The sequence below is a fragment of the Amblyraja radiata genome, chromosome 4 (assembly GCF_010909765.2).
Source record: "Amblyraja radiata isolate CabotCenter1 chromosome 4, sAmbRad1.1.pri, whole genome shotgun sequence".
NCBI classification, from domain to species: Eukaryota; Metazoa; Chordata; class Chondrichthyes; order Rajiformes; family Rajidae; genus Amblyraja; species Amblyraja radiata.
Window position 1 is genome coordinate 25,699,217 of NC_045959.1, and position 27,105 is coordinate 25,726,321.

Consider the following 27,105-nt stretch of genomic DNA (forward strand, 5'->3'; position numbering starts at 1 on the left):
CCTCCAAGCTGGTTACCAAGCTCACAGATCTGGGTCTCTATGCGCATCCCTCTGCAATTGGATCCTCGACTTCCTCATCCATAGACCACAGTCTGTCCGTATTAGTGGAAATGTGTCATCCTCAATAAAAATCAGCATGTGAGCACTTCAAGGCTGCATGCTCAGCCCCCTGCTGTACTCACTCTATACTCATGACTGTGTAGCCGGACATAGTGCGAACTCCATCATTAAGTTCGCTGACGACACCACAGTTGTGGGACGAAACTTTGGAAGGGGTAGGATGGGGACCCATAATCCCGTTTATATGGTGGAAAGGGTCAAGAACTTCAAAGTCCTGCTCGTGCATTTTTCCAAAGATCTTTCCTGGTCCCAGCACACTGATGCAATCATAAAGAAGGCACATCAGTGCCTCTACTTCCTGAGAAGATTTCGGAGAGTTGGTATGTCAAAGAGGACTCGCTCGAACTTCTGCAGGTGCACAGTAGAGAGCATGCTGACTGGTTGCATCGTGGCTTGGTTCAATAACTTGAACGTCCAGGAGCGGAAATAATGCAGAAAGTTGTGACCACTGCTCAGTCCATCATCAGCTCTGACCTCCCCACCATCAAAGTCGCTGCCTCAAAAAGGCTGCCAACATCATCAAAGACCCACACCATCCTGGCCACACACTCATCTCTCCATTGCCATCGGAAAGAAGGTACAGGAGCTTGAAAACTGGAACATCCAAGTTCAGGAACAGCTTCTTTCCCACAGTCATCAGGCTATTAAACACGGCATCAAACAAATTCTGAACTATAACAGCCTATTGCACTTTACCTATTTATTTATTGTGTGCATGTATGGTCTATGGTATATAGACACACTGAACTTTTATCTCCTGTTCTGTATTATGTTTACATATTCTGTTGTGCTGCAGCTAGCAAGAATTTACATGACAATAAAACTCTCTTGACTCTTGACTTACTATGTGTATGTTTGCAGCTGTAGCTGGGGATTAGTGTTGGAATGACAAGCTGAAACTTTCATACAAGTTGATGTATCCATCTGACCTGTCATTGAAACCTTGGTTCATTTCCAAGTCCTCGTGGCTCCAGTTTTTTTTTAGTTTAGTTTAGTTTAATGTCACGTGTACCGAAGTTTAGTTTATGGTCACGTGTAACGCTTTTGTCGCATGCTAACCAATCAGCGGAAAGACTACACATAATTACAATCGAGCCGATCGCAGTGTACATGTTAAAAGGAATTTGTTAGCAGTGGGGTCTATACACCTATCCCTCGCAAATAATCACGCAATGTACTTGAATTGTGGTTCCTACAGATGTAACTGTACTTTGGTGTCAATCTGAGTTTAAAAAAAAATCATTTTGTTCTAACAAGTTTTTTAAACTGCCTGTTACCTTGTCAAACTTGGTCTATGCACATAAAGACACTATACTCTCCATTTTCCCATCTGTGCAACTTAAAAATGTGCCTGTCGTCCCACTTTGTAATTCTGATGAAAGGTTTTTGATTCAAAACATCTTCTGTTTCTCTCCCCAAGGATGCTGCCTGATCTGCTGAGCACTTCTAACAGTCTATATTTGTTCAGCGGAGCAGTCTGTAATAGTGCTCCACCTTCTGTACAATTGGTACTATTTATTTTCTACAGTCTTTTCTCCCATTTATTTCCTGCTGAAAAAGCAGAATTTTTAAATAGACTTAGACTTTGGAGATACAGCCCAGAAACAGGCCCTTCGGCCCACTGAATCCAGTGATCTCCCCATACATTAACATTATCCAACACACTAAGGACAATTTACAATCTTACCAAGTCAAATTAACCTACAAACCTGTACATCTCTGGGATGTGGCGCACCCAGGGAAAATACACATGGTCACAGGGAGAACGTACAAACTCCGTACAGACAGCACCCATAGTCACAATCAAACTCAGGTCCTTAGCGCTGTAAGGCAGCAACTCTACCACTACGCCCCCCTTCATACTTTGTTTTAATAGGGCAACAGAAGGGTCATATGTTGTTGCTACAGAATTCCAATTGAATCTAAAAAGTAAGATGTAATTTGTGTTGTGCTCACCTTCTATGCCTTCAGCCTTTTTCAACATCCCATTCACTATGGCTACAGCAGCAGCCCCATTTATCTGATTGGCTGAATGGATCAGGATTGCCTTGCAACCTCCTTGGCCGTCATTCTGAACCAACAGGTAATAACCAGAAATCTCTCCTTTCAACTCAATCTCTGGAACTGGAAATAAACAAGAATTAGAAACACAATGAAGCTGAAATACAAATACAAATTGCCTTTATTGTCATTCAAACAAACAGAGGTTTGAACGAAATGTCGTTCCCTGCAGTCATAACAGTAAAATAAACATAACACACAATTAGCAGTTTCACACAAACATCCATCAGTGTGAATCCCCAAACACCTCCTCACTGTGATGGAAGGCAGAAGTCTTAGCTCTTCCTTGTTCTCTTCTCCCGTGTCGAGGTGATCGAGGATTGCATAACCAGGTGTCACAGAACACATTAAGCATTGTTTTTTATGATGCATCCCACAACTATGCTATAAATTGTTTGATTGTTTTTGTTAGCTTTCCGTAGTATTTTATGAAATCAGAGAATTGCCAGCTGAGGGGAAGGTGACAAGGAAGTATACAATCAGTACAATTAACCAGAAGGATAGTGAAACTAGTCATCGAACTAGGGTGGGGGAGGTACGGAGAGTTAAAGAAAGGGTAACAAACTTAGAGTAGCCAAAATTCATACCGCTGTGGTATAAGCTGCCCAAGCAAAATATGTGTTTTCCTCCAATTTGCATTGGGCATCACTCTGCAGTGGAGGAGGTTTAAAACAAAAGGGCAGAATTGGAATGGGTGGGAGAATTGTTAAAGTGTTTAGGAATCGGGAGATCGCATAGGCCTAAGTGGACTGAGCGGAGGTGTTCAGCAAAACCACCGCCGAGCCTACACTTGCTCTCGCCGATATATAGGATGCTCCATCTGGAACAGCAGATACAGTAAATGAGGTTGGAGGAGGTGCAAGTGAACCCCTGCCTCGCCAGAAAGGACTGTCGGGTTCCATGGACAGAATCGATGGAGGAGGTATGGGGACAGATGTTGCATCTCCTGCGGCTACAGGGGAAAGTACAGTGGCACAGTGGTCCAGGACAATAGCTCTGCTCCATTGTGCCCACAGCAGGGTCTCCTACTGTGGTAAATCAGCTCTGCAAGGCTCCCAACGGAGTATCTGCCAGTAGAGCTTTACTGCCCAACTGGATAGGCCATGATGATGTGCCAAGGTCTCCTCAACTCTACACAGCCCAGTCTGAGTACTGCTCGCACTTGCAATTGAAACAAAATCATCACTTGGTTCTGACAAGTGATCATGCATATGCATGGTAATCAATCAGCATGCAAAATGCATCTAGTTATGTAAAGAATCTTGAAACAGGGGCACAAAGATCACTTTGTGGGTGACATTTAAAGCATCAGTATTGAAACAAAGTTGAAAGCCGTAATTGTATCCCATTAAATATGATTGCATCAAGATTAACTTACATTACATTTTTAAATCATCAGATTAAGTGAAATTATTATTTAAAATTGTTTTACAGATCCAAAATAATTAACACAAGACAAGTCATAAAGAATTAGGCAATTAAAGGTAGGGGTCAACTACAGTGAACTTTGGGTCAAACCCATGCTCTTAAACTTTACTGGCCAGATGTTCAACATGTAAAACAGATGTTCATGTACTGACCCACATTAGGACTGATGATTTGACTCATTCTACCATGGATTCACTAGCCTAAAAATTATAGTGCCGCCCAACGGGTGTGTTATGTGATTATATAAGCAGCATACCAATAACTAATTGAGTCCTGAGGCTAGTGCTGCTGAGATTGGCACCATTGGAGGTGCGAAACAAACTGCTGTTGGGCCAAATGAGTGGTGGGAATTAAAAGGGGGTGCACGATGGTAGAAGGGTCTGGCACAGAGGCTAGAAGATAAAAACTAAGTATAAAGCTTAATTAGTGAAAGTATGCAGTTGATTTTCCTCTTTTGATTATCCTTTTTTGATATCTCCTCCAGCCCCACAAACCTCCAAGACTCTCCAGACCATCAATTCACCACTTTTGCTTCTGTGAACTTAATTACTCCTTCACTGACAACAATGCCTTCAACAGCCAAGGCCTTAAACTCTGAAATAAAACCATTCAGCTGGTCAGGCAGCATATCTAGAAAGGGAAACCAGAGTCATCCTCTTAGACCTGAATCACCCTTTCACAAATGCTGCCAAATGCTTCCAGCATTTTCTGCTTTTCTTTTCAGATTTCCAACATCTGCATTCCATGCCTAATGCTCCGTCTCTTCATGTGTAAGAAGGAAATGCAGATACTGGTTTACAACAAAGATAGACACAAAATGCTGGAGTAACTCAGCGGGTCAAGCAGCATCTCTGGAGAACAGGAACAGATGACCAAAGTTCCCCATTTGACCCAGTCTCATTTGCCCACATTTGGCCATATCTCTCTATACCTTTCCTACCCATGTAAATGCCCAAGTACCTTTGTTGTTTGATACACTCCTGCAAACCACCTCAAGGTGTCTTATTACTTTTAAGACACAATAGAATGGGAAGTTCTTTGCCATCACAAATCTGGCAGTGGGCATCATGGTAGCAGATATATTAGAGAACCTGCCTCAGCTCCAGTGATGTGTGTGCGTGTGGTTTACACATTCACCCTGTGACTGCATGGGTTTCCTCTGGGTCTTTTCATTTCCTCCCACATTCCAAAACTTCCTGGGATAATTGAATGCTGTAAATTGTCCCAAGTGTAGGAGAATGGTAGGAGTTGATGGGAATGTAAGAATAAAGTGGGATTGGTGTAAATGGGCAGTTGATGACCAGGACAGACTTGGGCCAAACGATCTCTCTACTTGCTGTATACCTCATTGCCTGACTATGATTTAAAGTACCAGAAACTAGATGAATAAAGAGCATGTCACAAACTGTAAATAACCCATTTTTGTTGCAGGATCTTGATAAAAAGCAGTTTAAAACAGCGTGAAATTATCTGTATTTTTATCATTGGAAAGGTAACAAAGATGAATCAGATTGTAAGATGTAATTGAAAATTTACCATCACAATTTACCTCCAGTAATCATCATTGACTCGAAGCAGTAGCTGAGATGCAAAATAATCTGATTTTTTGTGGCAAGTTGGGCTGATTCCATTTGTAATAAATGGTGATTACTTACTTAGTATTCATTTATGGAATGAGAATGAAAGAAGGCCAATTGACCCAAACGACCCCTTCCACCCCTGCAACGGACTCCAGGGCATCTGGTTTGGGAATTGCTCTGCCAAGGACAAGAAGGCTCTGCAGAGAGCCTTCTTGCATGTGTAGTGCATTCGGCCGAACGCACTATGGGAACTTCACTCACCCCCCTGCAGGAACTATACATCAGGAGGTGCAACTCCAGAGCCAATAATATCATGAGAGACCCCTTCCACCCCTGCAACGGACTGTTCCAGCTGCTACGCCTCCGTTGCCATGCGGTGAGAACGGAGAGGTTGAGAAGGAGTTTCTACCCAGAGGCCATTCGGACTGTAAACGCCTTTCTCACCAGGGACTAACTCTACTGAACGTTTTTCCTTCCATTATTTATTATGTAAAAGAATATGTGTGTTATGATTGTGTTTATAGTTTGTTTGGTTGTTTGGTTGTTTGTCTTTTTGCCACTTTCATTTCACTGCACATCTCGTATGTGTATGTGACAAATAAACTTGACTTGACCCATTAGCCCCATGGTGGGTTGATACAAGAGCAATTCAGCTAGTCTTATTCTCTCGCCCTCCCCTCATAGCTCTGCAATTTGTTTACCCCGTTCCACGCTGAATGCCACAAATGAAGCTACCTCCAATATCTCCCTAGCAGTGCGTTTCAGATTCTAGCCACTCACATCATAAAAGGTTTTATTAACTTTCTTAGGTAAAGTAATTCATAAATATGATGTAAGGTAATGTAAATCATAATGTCATTCTAAAGGGACTCCAGGGCACTTACTGGCTAGTTTTTTACCCTGCACATACATCCACAATAAGTAAGACATTCAAATAGTTCCTACCAAGATCCAACAAGCTACAAAAGTATTAGACTATTTAAAAAAAGATCAATAATATAAAAACCCTCAAGTTTTCAAAAGCTCAAAACATGTGGGAATCCAGCAGATTTGCAGTATCTCAGAGATTCTGCCAAACCCTAAAACCCATAATCACACTTCTTTATAATTTAAGGACATTACATGTACTATAAGATGCCATCAATCTAGCATCAAGAATAAGTAGCCTATAATAATAAAAAAAAAATAGGAGTAGCCCACTGAACTAAATCATGATAGACCGACACCCTGTCTCCGTCCGCCCGCCCGCATTGGTTACTTGCCCAACTCAACTGAAATTGAAAATATTGAATGTTGGGCTTAAACCTAAGAGAATTATTAAACAAGCAAAATAAGCCAATTTTTTTTTGAAATGGGGAAAATACATTCTAGTAAAATTTTTAAATACATGGTCAACTTTGATTTTCGACTAATTAAAACTGAACAAAAAATACAAAAATGAAGATAACAGCAGATCAGAAAAGTTATCAACCGATATGTTAACTCTGTTTCTCCCTCCACAGAAGCTGCCTGACCAATGGAGTAGTTCAATAATTTTCCATTTTTATTATTTTGCGGCACAATAATTTACATAATGATGATAATATATTTGAGCAAAATATACAAATTCAAACCAGTGGAGAGAAAACATATTTAGCCTTTGATGCAAAATGGACAAAATAATATTCTTGTAACAGTATAGTTTTGCAAACCCACCATTAATGGATTTTGGCTTCTTTGCCATATACTCTTTCCACTTCCGCGTACTGTACTGGTTAGCTGGAGGAATCATAGTGCTGCTCACAGTACAAGACAGGTAAAAAAGTGCCCCCACCTGCAAGTACAAGTAAAAATTGGAATTAAATGATATTTAAAACAATTGTCATTTTCAATGCAGATTACTGAATGTCCATGAACAATAGTCAGTAGTAAATGTACTTGCGTTCTTTTTTGCATAAATAGGTGCCGTGAAAGAAAGCAAATGCCATTACACATAAACACGAGACAATACATTCACTCTACAATGACCTGAAACATCACCCATTCCTTCTATCCAGGGATTCTGCCTGATCCGCTGAGTTACTCCAGCATTTTGTGACTATCATAATGGAATGGGTTCATCACAAGAGTCGCTTTACCATGATTTTGGCAGTTGGCGAGCTCATTGTGGAGTCCATAGGGAGGTGGAAATAGTGGTAATCTTATTAAGGAGCAATGTGACAGTATTTGTACACCTAGGCCAAAGAAAGGGAAAGATGGAGAAATATGTGCACACATAATAAATCTCTCAGGAGATGTCAGCAATAGTAACAGGGAAGGGTATGAAAGATAAAATGTTAGCTGATAAATGGCAGGAATAACCCTGAAACTGAGAAATACTCAGGAAAAACCTATAAAGAGCAACAAGAATATATATCGAAAAAAATGAATGCCGAATGAATCAACTAAGGCCAGCCACTGTCCCAAAAGAACGTGATGTTCACTATTAAATATCATGATTAATCGTCATCTACACCTATCCTCACCCCTAACAACCAGTTTCCATTTCCCTCAATTCCCCCCAAAAGATTCCCACATATTAAATGGACCGTCCCTCCCCGGGATCTTTTTCCATCGTTCAAAATTCTTCAAGCCACAGGACAGTTTCTCAACAACTAATCGGTCACTCACTCTGAGATTCTTGAATGCCTCAATGAGAATACCTCTCACTCTTCCAAACTCTGCTATGTTTAGATCAACATTACCCGATTTCTTCTCACGGAATAAACCCTTGAGCCCAGAAATCAGTCCAATGAGTCCCTGTTGCACTGGCTCCAAAGCAACCATATCCTTTTCTAAAGTCCAAGCCAGTGGAGTGCCAAACTGCTTTTTGGAGTGAAGGACGCAATCATTTATGAGAAACACATCTAATCCCAGAAGGAACCAGTACATACCTTGCCTTGTAGAGAGGAAAGTTGGTTCAGCAAAAGCTTTGATTTGCTTTCGATGTCACTGTGTAATAAACTGCTGTATAATTTAATCAAGGTACTCAATGTATTAAAAATATGGTGATATTTATCAATAACACAAAAAACGACCCCTTAATAATCATAGTCTCCAAAAAATTCAGAAACAAATTAAAATGTGAAAGCAGGCCTCAAGCCCATTCTTTGTACATTCTACACGTTGAAAGTTAACATGTATTCTATCGAAACTTGAAGATTAATCATACAGAACATTAATTCAATACAATTTTCTTCAGTTTATTCAGCAACAATTCCATTTTATAATCTTATTTTTAACTCGAGGGAATTGCTAAGCCTCTTACAGAATAAACAAACATGCCAGAGCCTGCAAGAAATAGCTTCAGCACTGAATTCACGTTTGTTCTTTCTTTAGTGCAGTTCCTTCTTAAACATCATCATTAGTGTGTGTTTTCGAAGGAGGAACTGCAGATGCTGGAAAATCGTAGGTAGACAAAATTGCTGGAGAAACTCAGCAGGTGCGGCTTCAGTCTGAAGAAGGGTTTCGGCCCGAAAGGTTGCCTATTTCCTTTGCTCCATAGATGCTGCCTCACCCGCTGAGTTTCTCCAGCATTTTTGTCTTCCCACACTAATGATGAGAGAACAGATAACACATAAGAATACTTCAAAATACCATTATTTAATTTAAGAAACAAAAAAAACAAAACAATAACCAATTAAACTGTTAGTTCCAATGACTGGATGTTGAGTCACACCACTGCTGTATTGGGCCTTACTAACCAATCTAGTATTGACTGAAAATACTGACAAAGGAAGGCAAAGGCAGGAAATGATGAGAAAATACTTGTAATTGTTCACTCATTAACACAAAACAACCTACAGGAAACAGTACCTGTACAGCAGCTAACATTCACAATAAATGAGTTGGCTTCAAAGAACAGCCTCAATTTCACCTACATTAGTTTTTCCGTACTCTATTTGGAAACTGAGAATAAAAAATATCCGGTCATGAATTTCACAAAGAGTTGCAATAAATTGAATGGATCTTTACAACCATTACATTCTGTAACCAAATAACCAAAATTAATTAGCTTATTTCTAATGATAGTTAAAATAAGCCAGAAATATATGAAGAATTTTACTTGTAGCAGGTATTCATTCTTATTTAAATGATTGGAAAATCTATAAAGTCATCGTGCAGAACACATGTTGGTTGCTATTTTTAGATGGAATTTAACGTAGCAAAATGAGGTCAGGGAATTTGAACTTGCAATATTTCCCAGTGATGAAAGATTAAGAGCTTCCAGGGAAAGAGAAATTTGGGTGTTCACGTATGCAATCACAAAAACCTACACAAAATGAATCAAAGAACATAGATGAGTATATCAGAGGAACAAGCCCTTTCACTCACGATGTCTGTACTAACCACGATGCCAATTTAAACTACACATCTGCCGGCTCACAGTCTATCTTCTTCCACTCCATGAGTCTGTCTAAATGCCTCAAACCTTTGCTGGAAATTCAATTAATGACCATTCTCATCCTGGTCATTCTCTCTCTTCTTTCCCGTCAGGACAGGGAGATATAAAAGCCTGAAAGCACATACCACCAGATTCAAATGCAGCCTCTTTACATAGACAATAGACAATAGGTGCAGGAGTAGGCCATTCGGCCCTTCGAGCCAGCACCGCCATTCACTGTGATCATGGCTGATCAACCACAATCAGTACCCCGTTTCTGCCTTCTCCCCATATCCCCTGACTCTGCTATCTTTAAGAGCTCTATCTAACTATCTCTTGAAAGTATCCAGAGAGTTGGCCTCCACCGCCTTCCGAGGCAGAGAATTCCACAGATTCACAACCCGCTGTGTGAAATAGTTTTTCCTCATCTCTGTTCTAAATGGCTTACCCCTTATTCTTAAACTGTGGCCCCTGGTTCTGGACTCCCCCAACATCGGGAACGTGTTTCCTACCTCTAGCGTGTCCAAACCCTTAATAATCTTATATGTTTCAATAAGATCCACTCTCATCCTTCTAAATAAGATCTCCTCTCATCCTTGTAAATTAGTAGAACTTTGTTTTACTCAGGGTATCAAGAACCAACAAAGTACAATGGGTAATGGCACAAATCACCAAGAGCTGTTAATAAACTTGAGTGGTTGAACGGTCTACTGCTATATCTGCATTCAGCAGACTCCTAAATTAAACTAACACTGGCAGGTCGATTCTTTGAAGTAAAATAAAAGTAACAAAGATACTGTATTTCACAGAAATCAGAAGGTGAATCAGAACAAGTATGGTTGATAGTTAACTTGGCAAAAGAAAATACACGTGTGTAGGAAGGAACTGCAGATGCTGGTTTAAACCGAAGATAGACACAAAAAGCTGAAATAACGTCACCCATTCCCTCTCTCCAGAGAGGCTGGCTGTTGCACTGAGTTATTCCAGCTTTTTATGTCTATCTTCAAAAGAAACTACTACCTACAAAAAGTAAGTGAAATCATGCAAGTTAACAACAAGGATACAATTCAAAATCAATCCCAGACTGAAAGCAAGACGGAAGGTCTGAGAGCGCCACCAACTGCACAAACTCCAGCACTGGCTTGTAATAATGGAAAACCTGGAAAATAAAACAAATACAAACTTTACAAGGCAATGCCACAAGGATGCAGAAACAACATTCTTTAATGGAAATAAATATTTATAAGTAAACATTTTTTTTTAATGTAAACTATTTATGTTGTAATTTATCAATTTGATATCTATGATGCAGACCTTGTCAGTGCTTTACTGCAGTGCAAATTAAATAAAAATTATTTTGTTTGTTTTATTCTACAAAAATGCTTGCATATTGCAAAGCTCAACTAAATTAAAAATAATAATTAAAGCACCTTGTGTTTTACTTGGAGGTTACCGGCTTGAAAAGCAGCACCGTAATCAAACATATGCCAGGCACCATATGTGACTATGCTGCGATACAGTGCCAGACAAATTTGTGCACATTATTCTGAAAATAGGAGCGCAAAAATTAAACTTTGGTGGCAATTAGATAAGTGCTGCATTTTAAAAACTCGTAAATCAACCAAGCGTAAAACACGAGTTGTCTATAAAATAATATATAGTGCACAATTCTACACAGAAACCTTGTGTGGCAAAATAATTTGTAAAGAAAGCTTAACTGAATTCCTATTTTCCTGATTCATTATATAAATGGCATCAAAGTATTGCTTATATTTCAGTAATATGCAGACAAGTAAATTGTTATTTTTCTAAGTTAAACATTGAGCGCATTACAGCTGCATATAAACAAGGTCATGGTGAGTAAATGTATGTGATGAGAAGTTGAGGCAACACCATGGTACCTTGATCCTACACTCCATGTTAAAAGGAGTCCTTAGCAGAGATATAGAGCAGGTGTACTGTATAAACCTCACACTAATAGATATTGACAGCAATGCAAACGTCTTCAGAACATAAATGATCATAACACGGCAGATGTGGTTGAGACACAAAGATAGAAATTATCCTTCACTTAATAAAGAACAATAATGCGTCTTATCTGAAGTGTTGGCCATTAGAGTGAATACATTGAATTCAGATGTGTGAACATTTAGTCAGAACTGGCTGATCTATACACATTCATCAGAGCATGCAGGCAAGAATGATAACGATAGATTCCTGGCACATTATGATGGCCATTACAAGCTCACGGTGAAAATCAAGTTCGCTTCTCCAGCTGTATTTGATGCTCCGGAAGTTGTGGTCGAGCAGGAGCTTATTAAATGACACCACGAGTTTTGAGTGCAGGCTCTCAAGCAGAACCCAGGAAACGTGACCTCTGAAGCAAACTAGGGAAAAGAAAAATTGTCTTGTTACAAATGACAAGGTATTATTTGCTTTCAAACAAAGCAACCTCTACAAATGTACATACTTAGGTATTTAAAAACCATGCATGGTTAATCTAATGGAGTGCTTCAACCAAATTTTACCATACAATTTAAGAAGTTAATAGATACTAATGTTTTTATTTTGTTAGTGATTATTAGGTGTGGGCTTTCTTTAAGTGTGGAGAAATGAGGGTAGCAGTAAGACTCACAAACAAGATATACAAACAACCGATACAAGAAACTTCAGATAGACCATAGAACAGTACAGTACAGCACAGGAACAAGCTCTTCAACTCACGACATTGGTGCTGAATATGATTCCAAGATGATGCCGACACATATTCAATAACCCACCATTCTCTGCATATCCATGTACCTATCTAAAAATCTCTTAAATGCTGCTATCATATCTGCTCCCCCCCCACCACTCTCGGCAGCACATTCAAAGCATTCACCACCTTCTGTGCAAAAAAAATGCTGCCACATTTATCTCTTTTAAACTTTGCCTCTCTCACCATCAAGCTATCCCCTCTTTAAAGGTTATATGTAAATATGCCAGAATGTTGAGCAAAAATCAAAGTTTCCAAGGAACTAATCGGGAACTAGTCTTCAATCCAAGATAAAGATAACTGCTTGAATAAGCACCACTGTTTGACTGAGCAGTCTTTCAAATGTGTGAAAGAAGGCTGTTTGGGATGTCTGCATTCCTATTTTGAGTGTCTGGATTATCAACAAATCTTAGAATATGCATAGGTGTTCTCGTTCGTTTGAGACTTGTTCAGTGAAGATGTGCTCCTCTTGTAAATATGAAATTCTCTAGATTACTTGTCCATAACCAAAATGTTGGAGTAGACTATCAATTCTAATGAGTGAAGCTGTATTTAATCACCATTAGTTGTCTATGTGCAGAAGGAATATAAAGCCTTAATGTAGTTGAGTTCAGTGAGATTTTACTTAGAGATTCTCCATAGAATGCCTGCTTGTCATGCTGAACAAATAGTGCCCTCCATAATGTTTAAGACAAAGACCCATCATTTAGTTATTTGCCTCTATACTCCACAATTTGAGATTTATAATAGAAAAAAAATCACATGTGGTTAAAGTGCACATTGTCAGATTTTATTAAAGGGTATTTATATACATTTTTGACCATCATGTAGAAATTACATCTATGTTTATACATAGTCCCCCCATTTCAAGGCACCATAATGTTTGGGACATATGGCTTCACAGGCGTTTGTAATTGCTCAGGTGTCTTTAATTGCCTCCTTCATGCAGGTATAAGAGAGCTCTCAGCACCCAGTCTTTCCATCACCATTGGAACATTTGATTGCTGTTTATCAACATGAGGACCAAAGTTGTGCCAATGAAAGTCAAAGAAAGCATTATGAGACTGAGAAACAAGATTATAACTATCAGAGACATCAGCCAAACCTTAGGCTAACCAAAATCAACTGTTTGGAACATCATTAAGAAGAAAGAGAGCACTGGTGAGCTTACATCTCGCAAAGGGACTGGCAGGCCAAGGAAGACCTCCACAGCTGATGACAGAAGACTGGGATTCTCTTAAATAAAGAAAAATCCCCAAACACCTGTCCGGCAGATCAGAAACACTCTTCAGGAGTCAGGTGTGGATTTGTCAATGACCACTGTCCGCAGAAGACTTCATGAACAGAAATACAGAGGCTACACTGCAAGATGCCGTAAAAATAGATGGCCTGGTTGCAGTTTGCCAAGTACTTAAAAGAGCAACCGCAGTTCTGGAAAAACATCTTGTGGACAGATGAGATGAAGATTAACTTATATCAGAGTGATGACAAGAGCAAAGTATGGAGGAGAGAAGGAACTGCCCAAGATCCAAAGCATACCACCTCATCTGTGAAACACAGTGGTGGGGGTGTTATGGCCTGGGCATGTATGGCTGCTGAAGGTACTGGCTCACTTATCTTCATTGATGATACAACTGCTGATGGTAGTAGCATAATGAATTCTGAAGTGTATAGACACATCCTATCTGCTCAAGTTCAAACAAATGTCTCAAAACTCATTGGCCAGCGGTTCATTCTACATCAAGACAATGATCCCAAACATACTGCTAAAGCAACAAAAGAGTTTTTCAAAGCTAAAAAATGGTCAATTCTTGAGTGGCCAAGTCAATCACCCGATCTGAACACAATTGAGCATGCCTTTTATATGCTGAAGAGAAAACTGAAGGGAACTAGCCCCCAAAACAAGCAGAAGCTAAAAATGGCCTGGCAGAGCATCACCAGAGAAGACACCCAGCAACTGGTGATGTCCATGAATCGCAGACTTCAAGCAGTCATTGCATGCAAAGGATATGCACCAAAATACTAAACATGACTACTTTCATTTACGTGACCTTGCTGTGTCCAAAACATTATGGTGCCCTGAAATGGGGGGGGGACAATGTATAAACACTGCTGTAATTTCTAAATGGTAAAACCAAAATGTATAAAAACTGGAAGCGAAAAGATCAGGACAAATCAGGGCCAGCAACAGATGGCCTCAGGGAGGGTGGTTCCCTGATAGACCAATTGCTCGTCTATCAAGAGGGATACATCATTGCAAACTGTGGAGCTGGTTAAGTGACTTTTAGTGGAGGGAGATGGAGGAGCAAGGGGAAAGGGGAAGGCAATGTATGTAGAGGCTACCTAAAATTAGAAAGTCTACGTTTGGTCTCGCCAATGCACAAGAGCCCACATCGGGGACACCAGATGTACTAGATGAAGTTAGTCCCACTGCCACTCGAACCTTTCTGTCCTGTGCCTCCGCACGGCAACGGTAGGACCGGCCCTGTACGGGGATCACTCGACCTCCGCGCGGCCCCCGCTTCCGGTTTGGTCGTGCTTGCCGCATGCAGGTCGCATGCTCGTGGGACAGGCCCTGAATGCTCTAATTTTAGGTGACTTCCACATGCACCGCCCTCACCTCATATCCCCTAACCCTTCCTCCATTAAAAGTCGAGTTAACCAGTTCCACAGTTCACAATGATGTATCCCACTTGGGGTCACACCATGCCAAGTCAACAATTGGCGTATATGGGAATCACCTTGCCTGAATCCATCTGGTGCCCGCCCTGATGTGTACTGGTCTTTTCTTGCTTTCAGATCCCTCCCCTCTACAATCAATCTGCAGAACGGTCCCAACCTGAAATGTCACCTATCCATTTTCTCCAAAGATGCTTTCTGACCAGCTGAGTCACTTCAGCATTTTGTGTCTATCTTTATCATGCATGGTGGCTGCCTTACATGCCAGAGAACTAGGTTCGATCTTGACTAGGGGTGCTGTCTTTACAGAGTTTATACATTCTCCCCCTGCCCTGCGTGGGTTTTCCCCGGGATCTCCGGTTTCTTCCCACACTCCAAAGGCGTACAGGTTTGACGGTTAATTGGCTTGGTAAATTGTCCCTTGTGTGCAGCTTAGTGTTAGAATGCGGGGATCCCTGGTACCAGTTACTGGAAGGTGGGAAAGGCATGCCTAGTGATGGGATTGGCAGGCAGAGGAATGAAAACCTAAATGCCAGGAGAGGAAAAGGGAAGAAAATGAAGGGCCGAATGGCCTCCTTCTGCAACTATTTTCTATGTTTCTATGATTACTAAAAATGTTGAGCTAGAAATGCGAGGTACAGGTACACAACCTTTTATCCGAAAGCCTTGGGACCTGACACTTCTCGGATTTCGGAATTTTTCGGATTTCGGAATGGAAGATTTTTAGCGTAGATTAGGTAGGTAGCGCGGGCGGCTTGAAAAGTCTGGAGCGGCTGCCTCCTCCCCGGAGACCGGGGAATCATTGTAAATCATTGCTTGTTAGTCAGTTAGTTTGGAGGGATTTTATGTGGTGGGGGGGTGAAGGGGAAAACTTTAATTCTTAGTCCCCTACCTGGTCGGAGAGGCGGGGAGCGGGCAATGCCTTACCGGGTCGCCGTGCAGTAAGCTCCGGAGCGCTGTGGCCGCCGACTCCCAACATCGCGGAGCTGGGGCTGCGGGCGTCCGGCCGCGGGCGGCGCCGGTTGGAGCTCCGACCCCAGCGAACTCTACCCCTGGCTGCGCGGCGTTCCAAATCCAGCGCCGCCCGCGACCGGACGCCTGTAGCCCCAGCTCCGCGATGTTGGGAGTCGGCGGCCATAGCGCTGGGATACCAGCGGGGAGCGGGCAATGCCTTACCGGGTCGCCGTGTGGTAAGCTCCGGAGCTTTGGCCGCCGACTCCCAGCATCGCGGAGCTGGGGCTGCGGGCGTCCGGTCGCGGGCGGCGCTGGATTTGGAACGCCGCGCAGCCAGGGGTAGAGTTGCCGGGGTCGGAGCTACAACCGGCGCTGCCCGCGGCCGGACGCCCGCAGCCCCAGCTCCGCGATGTTGGGAGTCGGCGGCCACAGTGCTCCGGAGCTTACTGCACGGCGACCCGGTAAGGCATTGCCCGCTCCCCGCCTCTCCGACCAGGTAGGGGACTAAGAATTAAAGTTTCCTCCTTCACCCCCCCCCCTTCACATAAAAGCCCTCCAAACTAACTGACTAACATTTAAGCAATGATTTACAGATGTTTAAGTGTCTCCCCGGTCTCCGGGGAGGAGGCAGCCGCTACAGTAATACAGACCTGGGTTGACCGTGGGTCGTTTCGGGTCAAGTTTGGCGCCAAACTAGAGCTTTGGTGTGCAGACGACATCCTGGAAAAAATGTCCGGTTTTCGGAGCTTTTCGGTTTCCGGAATTTCGGATAAAAGGTTGTGCACCTGTATTTCATTCATCTCCTCCCATTTTCACCTATTCCAGTTTACATTTACATTTCAAATTTACACAACTCGCAGTATCTTTCTTTCTAATAAAAACATCCCAATTGCGATATTGGGATGTTTTTCCATATTCCCATATATATTTCCCTATATTCCCAATTTGGATATTTTCTGCCATGAAATATAGAAAAACAGGAACCGTACCTTTCGTTCTTGGATGCGTACTTGCCCTCTCCACAACACCAACGGGTCAATCGCATTCGTTAATTTTTCAGGATCTACAACAGTTGCTCCCAGGTACTCTGCAATTTTCTGCCAACTACAATGAAATAATTTATGTTATACACTTGGAGATGGAAATAATAAACAGCAGCTTGCAACTTCTACACTTCCGTTACGCACTCGTGTCTCACCTCCTCCGAATACGCAGACCTCCACTCACAAAGTAACAGTCCCTATATTGTCATCTAGCCCGCAGACAAGGGAGTTGCTGCTGCAGTCTGTCAGGCTGACCTCTACCGTGCTGAGGCCAGGCGTCACCACTCAGAGTTTCATTACCTACTCCTTGAGGAACACCAGGCCAGCATGTTCCACACCATCAACGATCTTATTGTCTCAGGCAATCTCCCCTCCACAACTTCCAACATTATAGCTCCCCAATCCCTTACTGCCTGTTTCTATCTACTTACAAAATCCACATGCGGGACTGCTGTGGTGGACCCATTGTTTCTAACTGTCCCTTCCCCACCCAACTCCTCTTCAAATACCTCGATTCCATTCGGTTCAGTCCCTTCCAAACTACAGCCGTGACACCTCAAATGCTTCTCAATAATTTCCAATTCCTAACCACCCCCCCCCCCACACATCACCACATTTTCACCATGGATGTCCAGCCCCTTTACACCTCCATTTTCCATCAGGAAGGCCTCAAGGCCCTCCGATTCTTCCTTGAACATCTCAAACAAAAGGTTCAAAGGTATTTTATCGTCATGGGTACCAATTAAGATACAGTGAAACTCGATTTACCATAGTCATACTAAAAAAAATCAACAAGACACACAACTACATAAAGGTTAACATAAACATCCACCTTCCAACATGTCCGCTAACACCATATCTCGCCCTCTGACGTTCCATTTCTTTCCTTCTCCGACACCCTTTCGTCTCCTTTTCATCTCTAGCGTTTCTCACTTCCTCCACCCGCTGCCAATCTTCCACCAACACCCCCCCCCCCCACCTCACATACATCCACCTATCACTTGCCATTGCCCCATCCAGCCTCTCTTTTCCAGCTTTCTCTCCACTATTCCAATGCAAAAAAAGTCCCAAACTAAAATGTCCATTTTCTCCACAGATTCTGCCTGACTCATTGACTTCCTCTATCACTTTGTGTTTTGCTCGAAATCCCATAATCTGCAGTCTCTTGTTTCTCTGAATTTACTTGGTTCTTGGGGATTGTCATGAATGGTTTGGGCTTTAGTTTTGTCCTTTGCCAGACTGGGAAGACTCTGTGTCGATACAACTATTCATTATTTTAAATCAATTTGGTCACAACTCAGCTGCCACTGAAGGGAAGAGAGACCTATTGATTTTTACTCAGGATAACTGATTTTTTAAAAAAATATACACAGTTTATCTAACTACTTGTCTTTCAGACACAATTCTCCTTAAAATTGTGAGCTTGCTCAAGTTACCTACCATTTGCCAACCTTTGTTGTTATGGTAATTTCTGCTGAATGCCACTCTCTCAGGTGCTTAAATGCTCCCACAACGGGCAGCCAATCTTTCAGCCTCGGAATATCTCTGCCAGAGACGAGCATGATTAGGTCCAATGACACTTTGCCTATCAACAAAAAGGAAAAACACTTCAAAATTCAGGCTTCATTCAAAGCATAAAAAAACAGTGGTTCAACCGCAACAATATGCATTTGCACTTCCACGCTCTTTATGAAACAACCGTAAGAATATCAGAAATAAATTAAACAATTCTGTGATCAACTGAAGGAAATCCACATTAGGCAGGAAATGGTGTTGGATAGATTGTTGGGACTGAAGGCTGATAAACCCCCAGGGCCTGATGGTCTGCATCCCAGGGTACTTAATGAAGTGGCTCTAGAAATCGTGGATGCATTGGTGATAATTTTCCAATGTTCTACAGACTCAGGATCAGTTCCTGTGGATTGCAGGGTGGCTAATGTTATCCAAATTTTTAAGAAAGGCGGGAGAGAGAAAACAGGGAATTATAGGCTAGTTAGCCTGACATCGGTGGTGGGCTAGATGCTGGAAGATGAAATAGCCGCACGTTTGGATAGCAGTAACAGGATCGGTCCGAGTCAGCATGGATTTACGAAGGGAAATCATGCTTGACTAATCTTCTGCAATTTTTTGAGGATGTAACTAGGAAAATGGACAAGGGAGAGCCAGTGGATGTAGTGTACCAGAAAGCATTTGATAAGGTCCCACATAAGAGATTAGTGGGCAAAATTAGGGCACATGGTATTGGTGGTAGAGTGCTGACATGGATAGAAAATTGGTTGGCAGACAGGAAACAAAGAGTAGAGATTAACGGGTCCCTTTCAGAATGGCAGGCAGTGACTACTGGGGTACCGCAAGGCTCGGTGCTGGGACCGCAGCTATTTACAATATACAATGATTTGGATGAAGGGATTCAAAGTAACATTAGCAAATTTGCAGATGACACAAAGCTGGGTGGCAGTGTGAACTGTGAGGAGGATGCTATGAGAATGCAGGGTGACTTGGACAGGTTGGGGGAGTGGGCATATGCATGGCAGATGAAGTTTAATGTGGATAAATGTGAGGTTATCCATTTTGCTGGCAAATACAGGAAGGCAGATTACTATCTAAAAGGCGTCGTTGGGAAAAGGGGAAGTACAACGGGATCTGGGGGTTCTTGTTCATCAGTCTATAAATGTAAGCATGCAGGTACAGCAGGCAGTGAAGAAAGCGAATGGCATGTTGGCCTTTATAACAAGAGGAGTCGAGTATAGGAGCAAAGAGGTCCTTCTGCAGTTGTACAGGGCCCTAGTGAGACCACACCTGGAGTACTGTGTGCAGTTTTGGTCCCTGTGGTGAATAACTGTGGTGTCATGTTTTAGAACAGGGAAGAGTCTGTATCCCTCTGTTCTGTTGTGAGGTATGCTGGTGCTTGAATCTCCCATTTAACTTTGCTATTCCTTTATTGGTTGGCTTGGACCCTGCCGTAAGTAGGTCTAAAAACAGCATCGACCTGCTTGCTGACGTCTAGGATTTTTAGTGCATCACCAAGAAACAATTCTGTCAGATGAGTATACACCCCCAAAAGATAAATGTAAATCTGTTTACAAATCTGGTTATGAATCCTTTGGGTGGTACATCTCACCAAGGTCAGAGAGAATCTCAAATGATACAAGAGGAAAATCAAAAAAAACAGCAAAGCTGGAAATTTGAAATACAGAGAGAATATTCTTGAAACACTCCACAGATCAACGGCATCTGGGAAAGCATTAAATAATTCATAACAATTTCCAGTTTGCTTTTGGACAAAAAGAGCACATTTTAAGATTTTAAAAAATTGACGTCAATCGGCCTGCCATTACTGCAATTAATTTGAATATTGAAACTTCTCAACGTTGCAACTCCATGACTTCCTATTGAAAGTATGCGGAGAGTTACCAGGAGGAGGGAGTTTATCTGCAAGCCGATGTAGACCCTCTGCTGCCTCTTCAAACAACCTATAAAACATAACATATCAACAGATAAATTGCAAATTATTATTAATGTGCTAAATAAAATGCAAATAATTTAGAACATAGAAGAGAAACAACTCCTTTAGCCCTAGATGTCTGCGCCGAACATAATGTCAAGTTATTGTTTAAGAAGGAACTGCAGATGGTAATCGAAGGTAGACAAAAATGCTGGAGAAACTCAGCGGGTGAGGCCGCATCTATGGAGCGATGGAAATAGGCGACGTTTCGGGTCGAGACCCTTCTTCGGACTGATGTGAGGGTGGGGGAAGAAGAAAGGAAGAGGCGGAGACAGTGGGCTGAGGGAGAGCTGAGAAGGGGAGGAGAAAGCAGGGACTACCTGAAATTAGAGAAGTCTATGTTCATACCGCTGGGGTGTAAACTACCCAAGTGAAATGTGAGGTGCTGCTCCTCCAATTTACGCTGGTCCTCACTCTGGCCATGGAAGAGGCCCAGGACAGAAAGGTCAGATTCGGAATGGGAGGGGGAGTTGAAGTGCTGAGTCACCGGGAGATCAGGTAGGTTAATTCGAACCGAGCGGAGGTGTTGGGCGAAGCGAAGCTTTAGGTCTCACCGATGTAGAGCAGCTGACAACTAGAGCAGCGGATGCAATAGATGAGGTTGGAGGAGGTGCAGGCGAACCTATGCCGCACCTGGAAAGACTGCTTGGGTCCTTGAATGGAGTCAAGGGAGGAGGTAAAGCGACAGGTGTAGCATTTCCTGCAGTTGCAAGGGAAAGTGCCCGGAGAGGGGGTGGTTTGGGTGGGAACGGACAAATTGACCAGGGAGCTACGGAGGGAGCGATCTCTGCGGAAAGCAGACAGGGGAGGGGATGAGTAGATGTGGTCGGTGGTGGAATCCCGTTGTGGAGGTGGCGAAAATGTCGGAGGGTTATTTGTTGTATGTGACGGCTGGTAGGGTGGAAGGTGTGGACAAGGGGGACTCTGCCCTTGTTACGAGTGGGGGGGGATGGGGAGTGAGAGCAGAGTTACGGGGTATAGAAGAGACCCTGGTGAGAGCCTCATCTATAGTAGAAGAGGGGAATCCCTGTTTCCTAAAGAATGAGGACATCTCCGATGCCCTGGTTTGGAACACCTCATCCTTGGGTGCAGATGCAGCGTAGACGGAGATATTGGGAGTAGGGGCTGGAGTCCTGTCAGGAAGCAGGGTGGGAAGAAGTGTAGTCCAGATAGCCATGGGAGTCAGTGAGTTTATAGTGGATGTCGGTCAGTAGTCTATCACCTGCGATGGAGATAGTGAGGTCTAGAAATGAGAGGGAGATGTCGGAAATGGCTCAGGTGTATTTGAGTGCCGGATGGAAGTTAGTGGTGAAATGGATGAAGTCAGTGAGTTGTGTGTGGGTGCAGGAGGTAGCACTTTCAAGTTAAACTAATTTGTTCTCTCGGCACATGATTTATATCTTTCCATTCCGTGAATACCCATGTACCCATCTAAAAGTTTCTTAAATGCCACTATGGCAACTGCTTCCACCATTATCCTTGCAGTGCATTCCAGGCACTTATCACTCTGTGTAAAAAAAGGTGCCCCGCACGTCTTTTATCATTCCTGCTTCTCATCTTAAACCTATGCCCTCCAGTATTTTATATTTTGGCTCGGGGAAAAATACTTTAACCTAGCTACGCCTCATAATTTTATATTCTTCTAATAAAGGCCCTGCAGCCTTTGACACTCCCATCTGTTTCTGACAAACAAGTCTTTGTAATGGCCATAGCACACATTCCATGCACTTACCTGGCTCCAAGCTCATTTGCTTTGCCCATGATACTCCTTGTAACATATTTTAGCCTATCAATCCACCTCTACCGATTAGTCCCTCTACCCAACCAGTCCTACGACCAAATGCCCTGATTTCCCACATGTATGCAGGTTACGCCAAGTCCTGTCCATTCAACTATCATCCATTTTGTTTGCTTCATTGTCTTCTCGTAAAATATTGCCCGTATTTTAAAATCCTTATCACAGATTTCAGAGTCTAACATGAATTCATTTTTCCTATTTTTGTAACCCCTTCAGAGATATGAGAATTTCTTCATTTCTGGTCTTCTGGGCCCATCAAATATAATTTCATCATTTACTATCATGCTCCCAGCTGCCAAGATTCTAGAATTCCCTCCCTCAACTTCTCTGCCACTCTTTATTCCTTTAAGATTATCCATAATACCTGCAGCAAAACATGTTTCAAGATGGAAACATTTATTCTGTTTTTCCTTTCAGAGATGTAACCTGACCTGTCGAGTAATTCAGCTTTTCTGTTTTGATTTCATATGCTCAAGGTCCATAGGATTTTCCATTCAAACTGACATTGTGCATTTTTTTTGCCTTTCCTCATACTCCTTTCTTTACTGTCCATCAGATTCTCTTCAATCGGTTATTTATATCACTTATCTCTCCTCCGCAATATTAAACATTGCCTCAGCCCGCTAGTCATTGAAAGGATCATGCACGTTAATGCCATCTTGGATTCAATGAAGGCAAATCACCATCTCGTGACTGCTTATTTGTCAGCCTCATATTCCCCATTTGTCTCAAAACATAATTGCACTCCAGAATCTGAGCACAATAATCCACATTATTTTACAGTACAGGATAGTGGGACTGCTGCACTGTCAGAGATGAGATCTTAAACCAAGAGCAATCTCCAAAAAATAGCTGTACAATAATGGAAAGCTGGGATTAATAACGAATACTTGGTGGGCAGGGATGAATCCTAATGGACAAAATGATGTACTTCACCAAAAATATTCAGAACATTGCAACTTATTAGGGTCAACAATTAAACAATACTTACTCAGATAAGGGTGGCGAGTCTTTCCCATCACTGTCCTCTTCTTCACAAGCATTTATGCTATTCAGGCAATCTTGTATTAATGTTGGTAGAGATTCCTCACAGTTAGTGGCCTGTGAGCTTGAATTAATTTCTTCCCAATCTGTACTACAGAACTAGACAGAAAACAATAAAACAATAGTAATCTTAACATATCGACACAATGCTGGTTCACCAAAATGTTGCTTTAGCAAACAAGACAAAGTGCTGGAGTAACTCAGCTGGTCAGGCAAGAAGGCTCCTGACCCGAAACATCACTTATTCGTGTTCTCCAGACAAGCTGCCTGACCCACGGAGTTACTCCAACACTTTGCATGATCTTGACACATCAAGCAGAATGGGATCTGGGGCTTTTGGTATTTTTGTTTTTAACAAACCACTTGGATTTTTCTCAGATTTCCTGCAGGAATGTGTACCAAAATATTGCTCTATAATCCGACATTAGTGGCTGAAGATACTCATTGAAGTTCAGTGTTCACTGTTTCACATATTTCACTTATCCAATTTAATTTCATTCTTGCATCAGCTAATGGGCATTTTTTTTCTCAGCTCCACCTATAGAGCTTCACTGAAAGATCCTTCAGTAATGTAATCTCGCCATGCTGTTCTCCTTAATCAGTAAAGCAACTTTGCCTCCTATTTTACTCCCACTTTATCTCATCTGTAGCACATGTACCCTCAGGCTGCCAGTCCTGTCCTTCCCTTACACATTTCAGTAATGGCTATGATGTCCTAGTTGCACTTACCTATCTATGTCCAAAGTTCAACTAGTTTACCTGTCAGGCTAGCATTGAACTGAAGGGGAGGCAAAACTGAAACGTTGATTGTTTCTCTTTCCACAGACACTGCCCGACCAGCTGGGTTTTCCAGTGTTTATAGCTTTTGTTTCAGGTTTCCAGTATCTGCATTATTTTCCTCTTGATTTTCATTTACCAGAAATGTAAAAACAGTTTCTCAAGGCCAAAGAAGTTGTTCAACAATGTATGTTTGCTATTAAAAACACAGGAACACCTCATTCAGCAAGGTACAAATGTTTCCTCAGGAGTTTTAAAACAAAGTGAAAAGTGTGTGAAAACTACAAAGATCTGTTCCATTCAGATGGTCCTCTTCTCAAGCTCCTGGGTGGGACACCCTATAAAGCAGCAAGGTGTCACTGAAGGCAACTTCCATTTTAACTGCCCAAGTACAGGTTCTAAGTTTTCAGCATCTCTTCAGAGTCTCGACTCAAAATGTCACCCAATCCTTCTCCAGCGATGCTGCTTGTCCCGCTGAGTTATTCCAGCATTTTGTGTCTATCTTTGATTTAAACCAACATCTTACACATGTCCAATCAAAACTGATTTCCCACAGACTGCTAGCTTCTCAAGGTCAAAACATACCCCATATTATTCCATCTCAATTTTCTGCCTATATCTGTCAAGCCTCATCACTTTTAGAGTAGAATACATTTGATGCACATTCAAACATTCTCAACTCGACAACAGAGACACCTACGTGAGAATGCTGTTCATCGATTATAGCTCAGCATTTAACACCATTATCCCCTCAAAACTGATCACCCAACTCATCGACCTGGGCATCGACCCTTCCCTCTGCAACTGGATACTGGACTTTCTAACCAACAGACCCCAGTCAGTTAGGTTAGACAAGCACACCTCTTCAACCCTCACCCTGAACACCGGCGTTCCACAGGGCTGCGTGCTGAGCCCCCTCCTCTACTCCCTCTTCACCTACGACTGCACACCTGTACATGGCACTAACACCATCATCAAGTATGCAGATGATACACCGGTGATTGGCCTCATTAGCAACAACGATGTGTCGGCCTATAGGGGGGAGGTCCAGCTCCTAGCAGCATGGTGCGCTGACAACAACCTGGCCTTTAACTCCAAGAAGACCAAGGAGCTCATTGTGGGCTTCAGAAGGTCTAGGGGCGGCACGCACACCCCCATCCATATTAACGGGACGGAGGTGGAACGTGTTTCCAGCTTCAGGTTCCTGGGGGTCAACATCTCCGATGACCTCTCCTGGACCCACAATACCTCAACACTGGTCAAGAAGGCTCACCAGCGTCTCTTCTTCCTGAGGAGACTGAAGAAGGTCCATCTGTCTCCTCAGATTCTGGTGAACTTCTACCGCTGCATCATCGAGAGCATCCTTACCAACTGTATCACAGTATGGTATGGCAACTGCTCATTCTCCGACCGGAAAGCACTGCAGAGGGTAGTGAAAATTGCCCAACGCATCACCGGTTCCTCACTCCGCTCCATTGAGTCTGTCCAAAGCAAGCGATGTCTGCGAAGGACTGCATCGTCAAGGACTGCTCTCACCCCACAGCCTGTTTACAGTCTGTTTACCCTCCTCCCATCCGGGAGGCACTACAGGTCTCTCCGTTGCCGGACCAGCAGGTCCAGGAACAGCTTCTTCCCTGTGGCTGTTACATTATTCAACAATGTACCTCGGTGACTGCCAATCACCCCCCCCCCCCCCCCCGGACACTCCTTCCCCCAGAAAAATTGCACTACTACTACTGTATGTACGTGTCTATATTTATTGCTCATTATTCTATGTTTGCTCTTCTGGGTGAGATGCTAACTGCATTTTGTTGTCTCTGTACTGTACACTGCACAATGACAATAAAGATTGAATCTGAATCTGAATCTAAACTTCAGCACTGCTTATTTAGATTTACTTACTTTCACTATCTTTTTAAATTTCTAAACGAATATGGTGCAGGCACCTTTTGCACTATTAATGTATATTCTGGAAAAAAACATTATACGCAGCTCCATATGACCTTTGACAAAGGAGAACAGCATTTTATCCCACTGATTTCCTGCCCACTCACTAAGAAATCCAATTGCCCCATTAATTTTTCCTCTGACATATCCTCCAACATTCTCATCAGATTATCCCCAGATTCCCTCCCTGTCTTTTTTACCTGTGAAAAGCCTCGGATTGCTTGAATTGCGCAGAACCATTTTTGTGGGGCTGGAACTCCACTTATTGAGCAGGCTGGAAGAGATTAAACAGTCAAAGCTTACACCAATAAATCGTTAATGTCAAGCTATTGAGAGAACCAACTAAAAATTAAAATAATTAAGCTGTCTGAAACCACTATCACAATAAGGGCAACATCAGGGAAACTAAAGTTCATTGGACAGGATAGGCAGGAGCATGGCAGGGAGTGGGGGTAGGACTGTTGGATTGAATTGCATTTATTTTACTGCAAGAGGCCTCATGGGATATGGTGGATGAGCTGAGGGAATAGTTAGCTACATGCGACTGGGATGTTTGAGCCAGTATAGAAGCCTAGCTAAGAGAGAGTCAAGACTGTCAGATTAATATTCTAGGGTACAGCTGCTGCAGATGAGACAGAGGTGGAGATAAAAGAGGAGGGGGCGCTGCTTTATTGAGGAGAATGTCATGGCAATAGTCCGAGGTGACATTACTGATGGTTCGTACAGTGAGGTTATAAGAATGAAGCTGAGAAATTAAAAAAGATGATCGCCTTGTTGGGAGTGTATTATAGATCCCAAATAGTCAACAGGAATTAGAAGAACCAATATGCCGGGAGATTTCAGGCTGCTGCAAGACTTATTTAAGGGGAAAGATTTATGAGGAACTGGAGAAGCAAAAAATTTTCCCTCACACAGAGGGTGGAGGCTACATGGAATAAGCATCCAGAGGAGATAGTTGAAACAGGTACCATTACAACTTTTAAAAGACATTTGGACAGGTACATGATAGGAA

At 42.5% G+C, this 27,105-nt stretch overlaps 1 protein-coding gene and 1 long non-coding RNA gene across 3 annotated transcripts in view; one reads left to right on the forward strand and one right to left on the reverse strand.

Moving 5' to 3' along the window:
* The window catches only part of LOC116971907 (MDM2 binding protein), a 69,944-nt gene that overhangs the window by 34,515 nt on the left and 8,324 nt on the right, over positions 1–27,105 (reverse strand). For both annotated transcript variants that reach the window (XM_033019097.1, XM_033019098.1), the window contains exons 3-12: positions 26,294–26,367; positions 23,317–23,468; positions 20,437–20,495; positions 18,463–18,607; positions 16,969–17,083; positions 11,841–11,978; positions 10,656–10,750; positions 8,102–8,174; positions 6,885–7,002; positions 2,077–2,244 (exon numbers count right to left, since the gene is read on the reverse strand). In XM_033019097.1, coding sequence (XP_032874988.1) covers positions 2,077–2,244; positions 6,885–7,002; positions 8,102–8,174; positions 10,656–10,750; positions 11,841–11,978; positions 16,969–17,083; positions 18,463–18,607; positions 20,437–20,495; positions 23,317–23,468; positions 26,294–26,367 — 1,137 coding nt within the window. The remainder of the gene's footprint in view (positions 1–2,076; positions 2,245–6,884; positions 7,003–8,101; positions 8,175–10,655; positions 10,751–11,840; positions 11,979–16,968; positions 17,084–18,462; positions 18,608–20,436; positions 20,496–23,316; positions 23,469–26,293; positions 26,368–27,105) is intronic.
* LOC116971910 lies at positions 8,183–26,892 on the forward strand. The gene is made up of 3 exons (XR_004411656.1): positions 8,183–8,192; positions 21,258–21,260; positions 26,856–26,892. It is a non-coding gene; the product is annotated as an uncharacterized LOC116971910 (long non-coding RNA).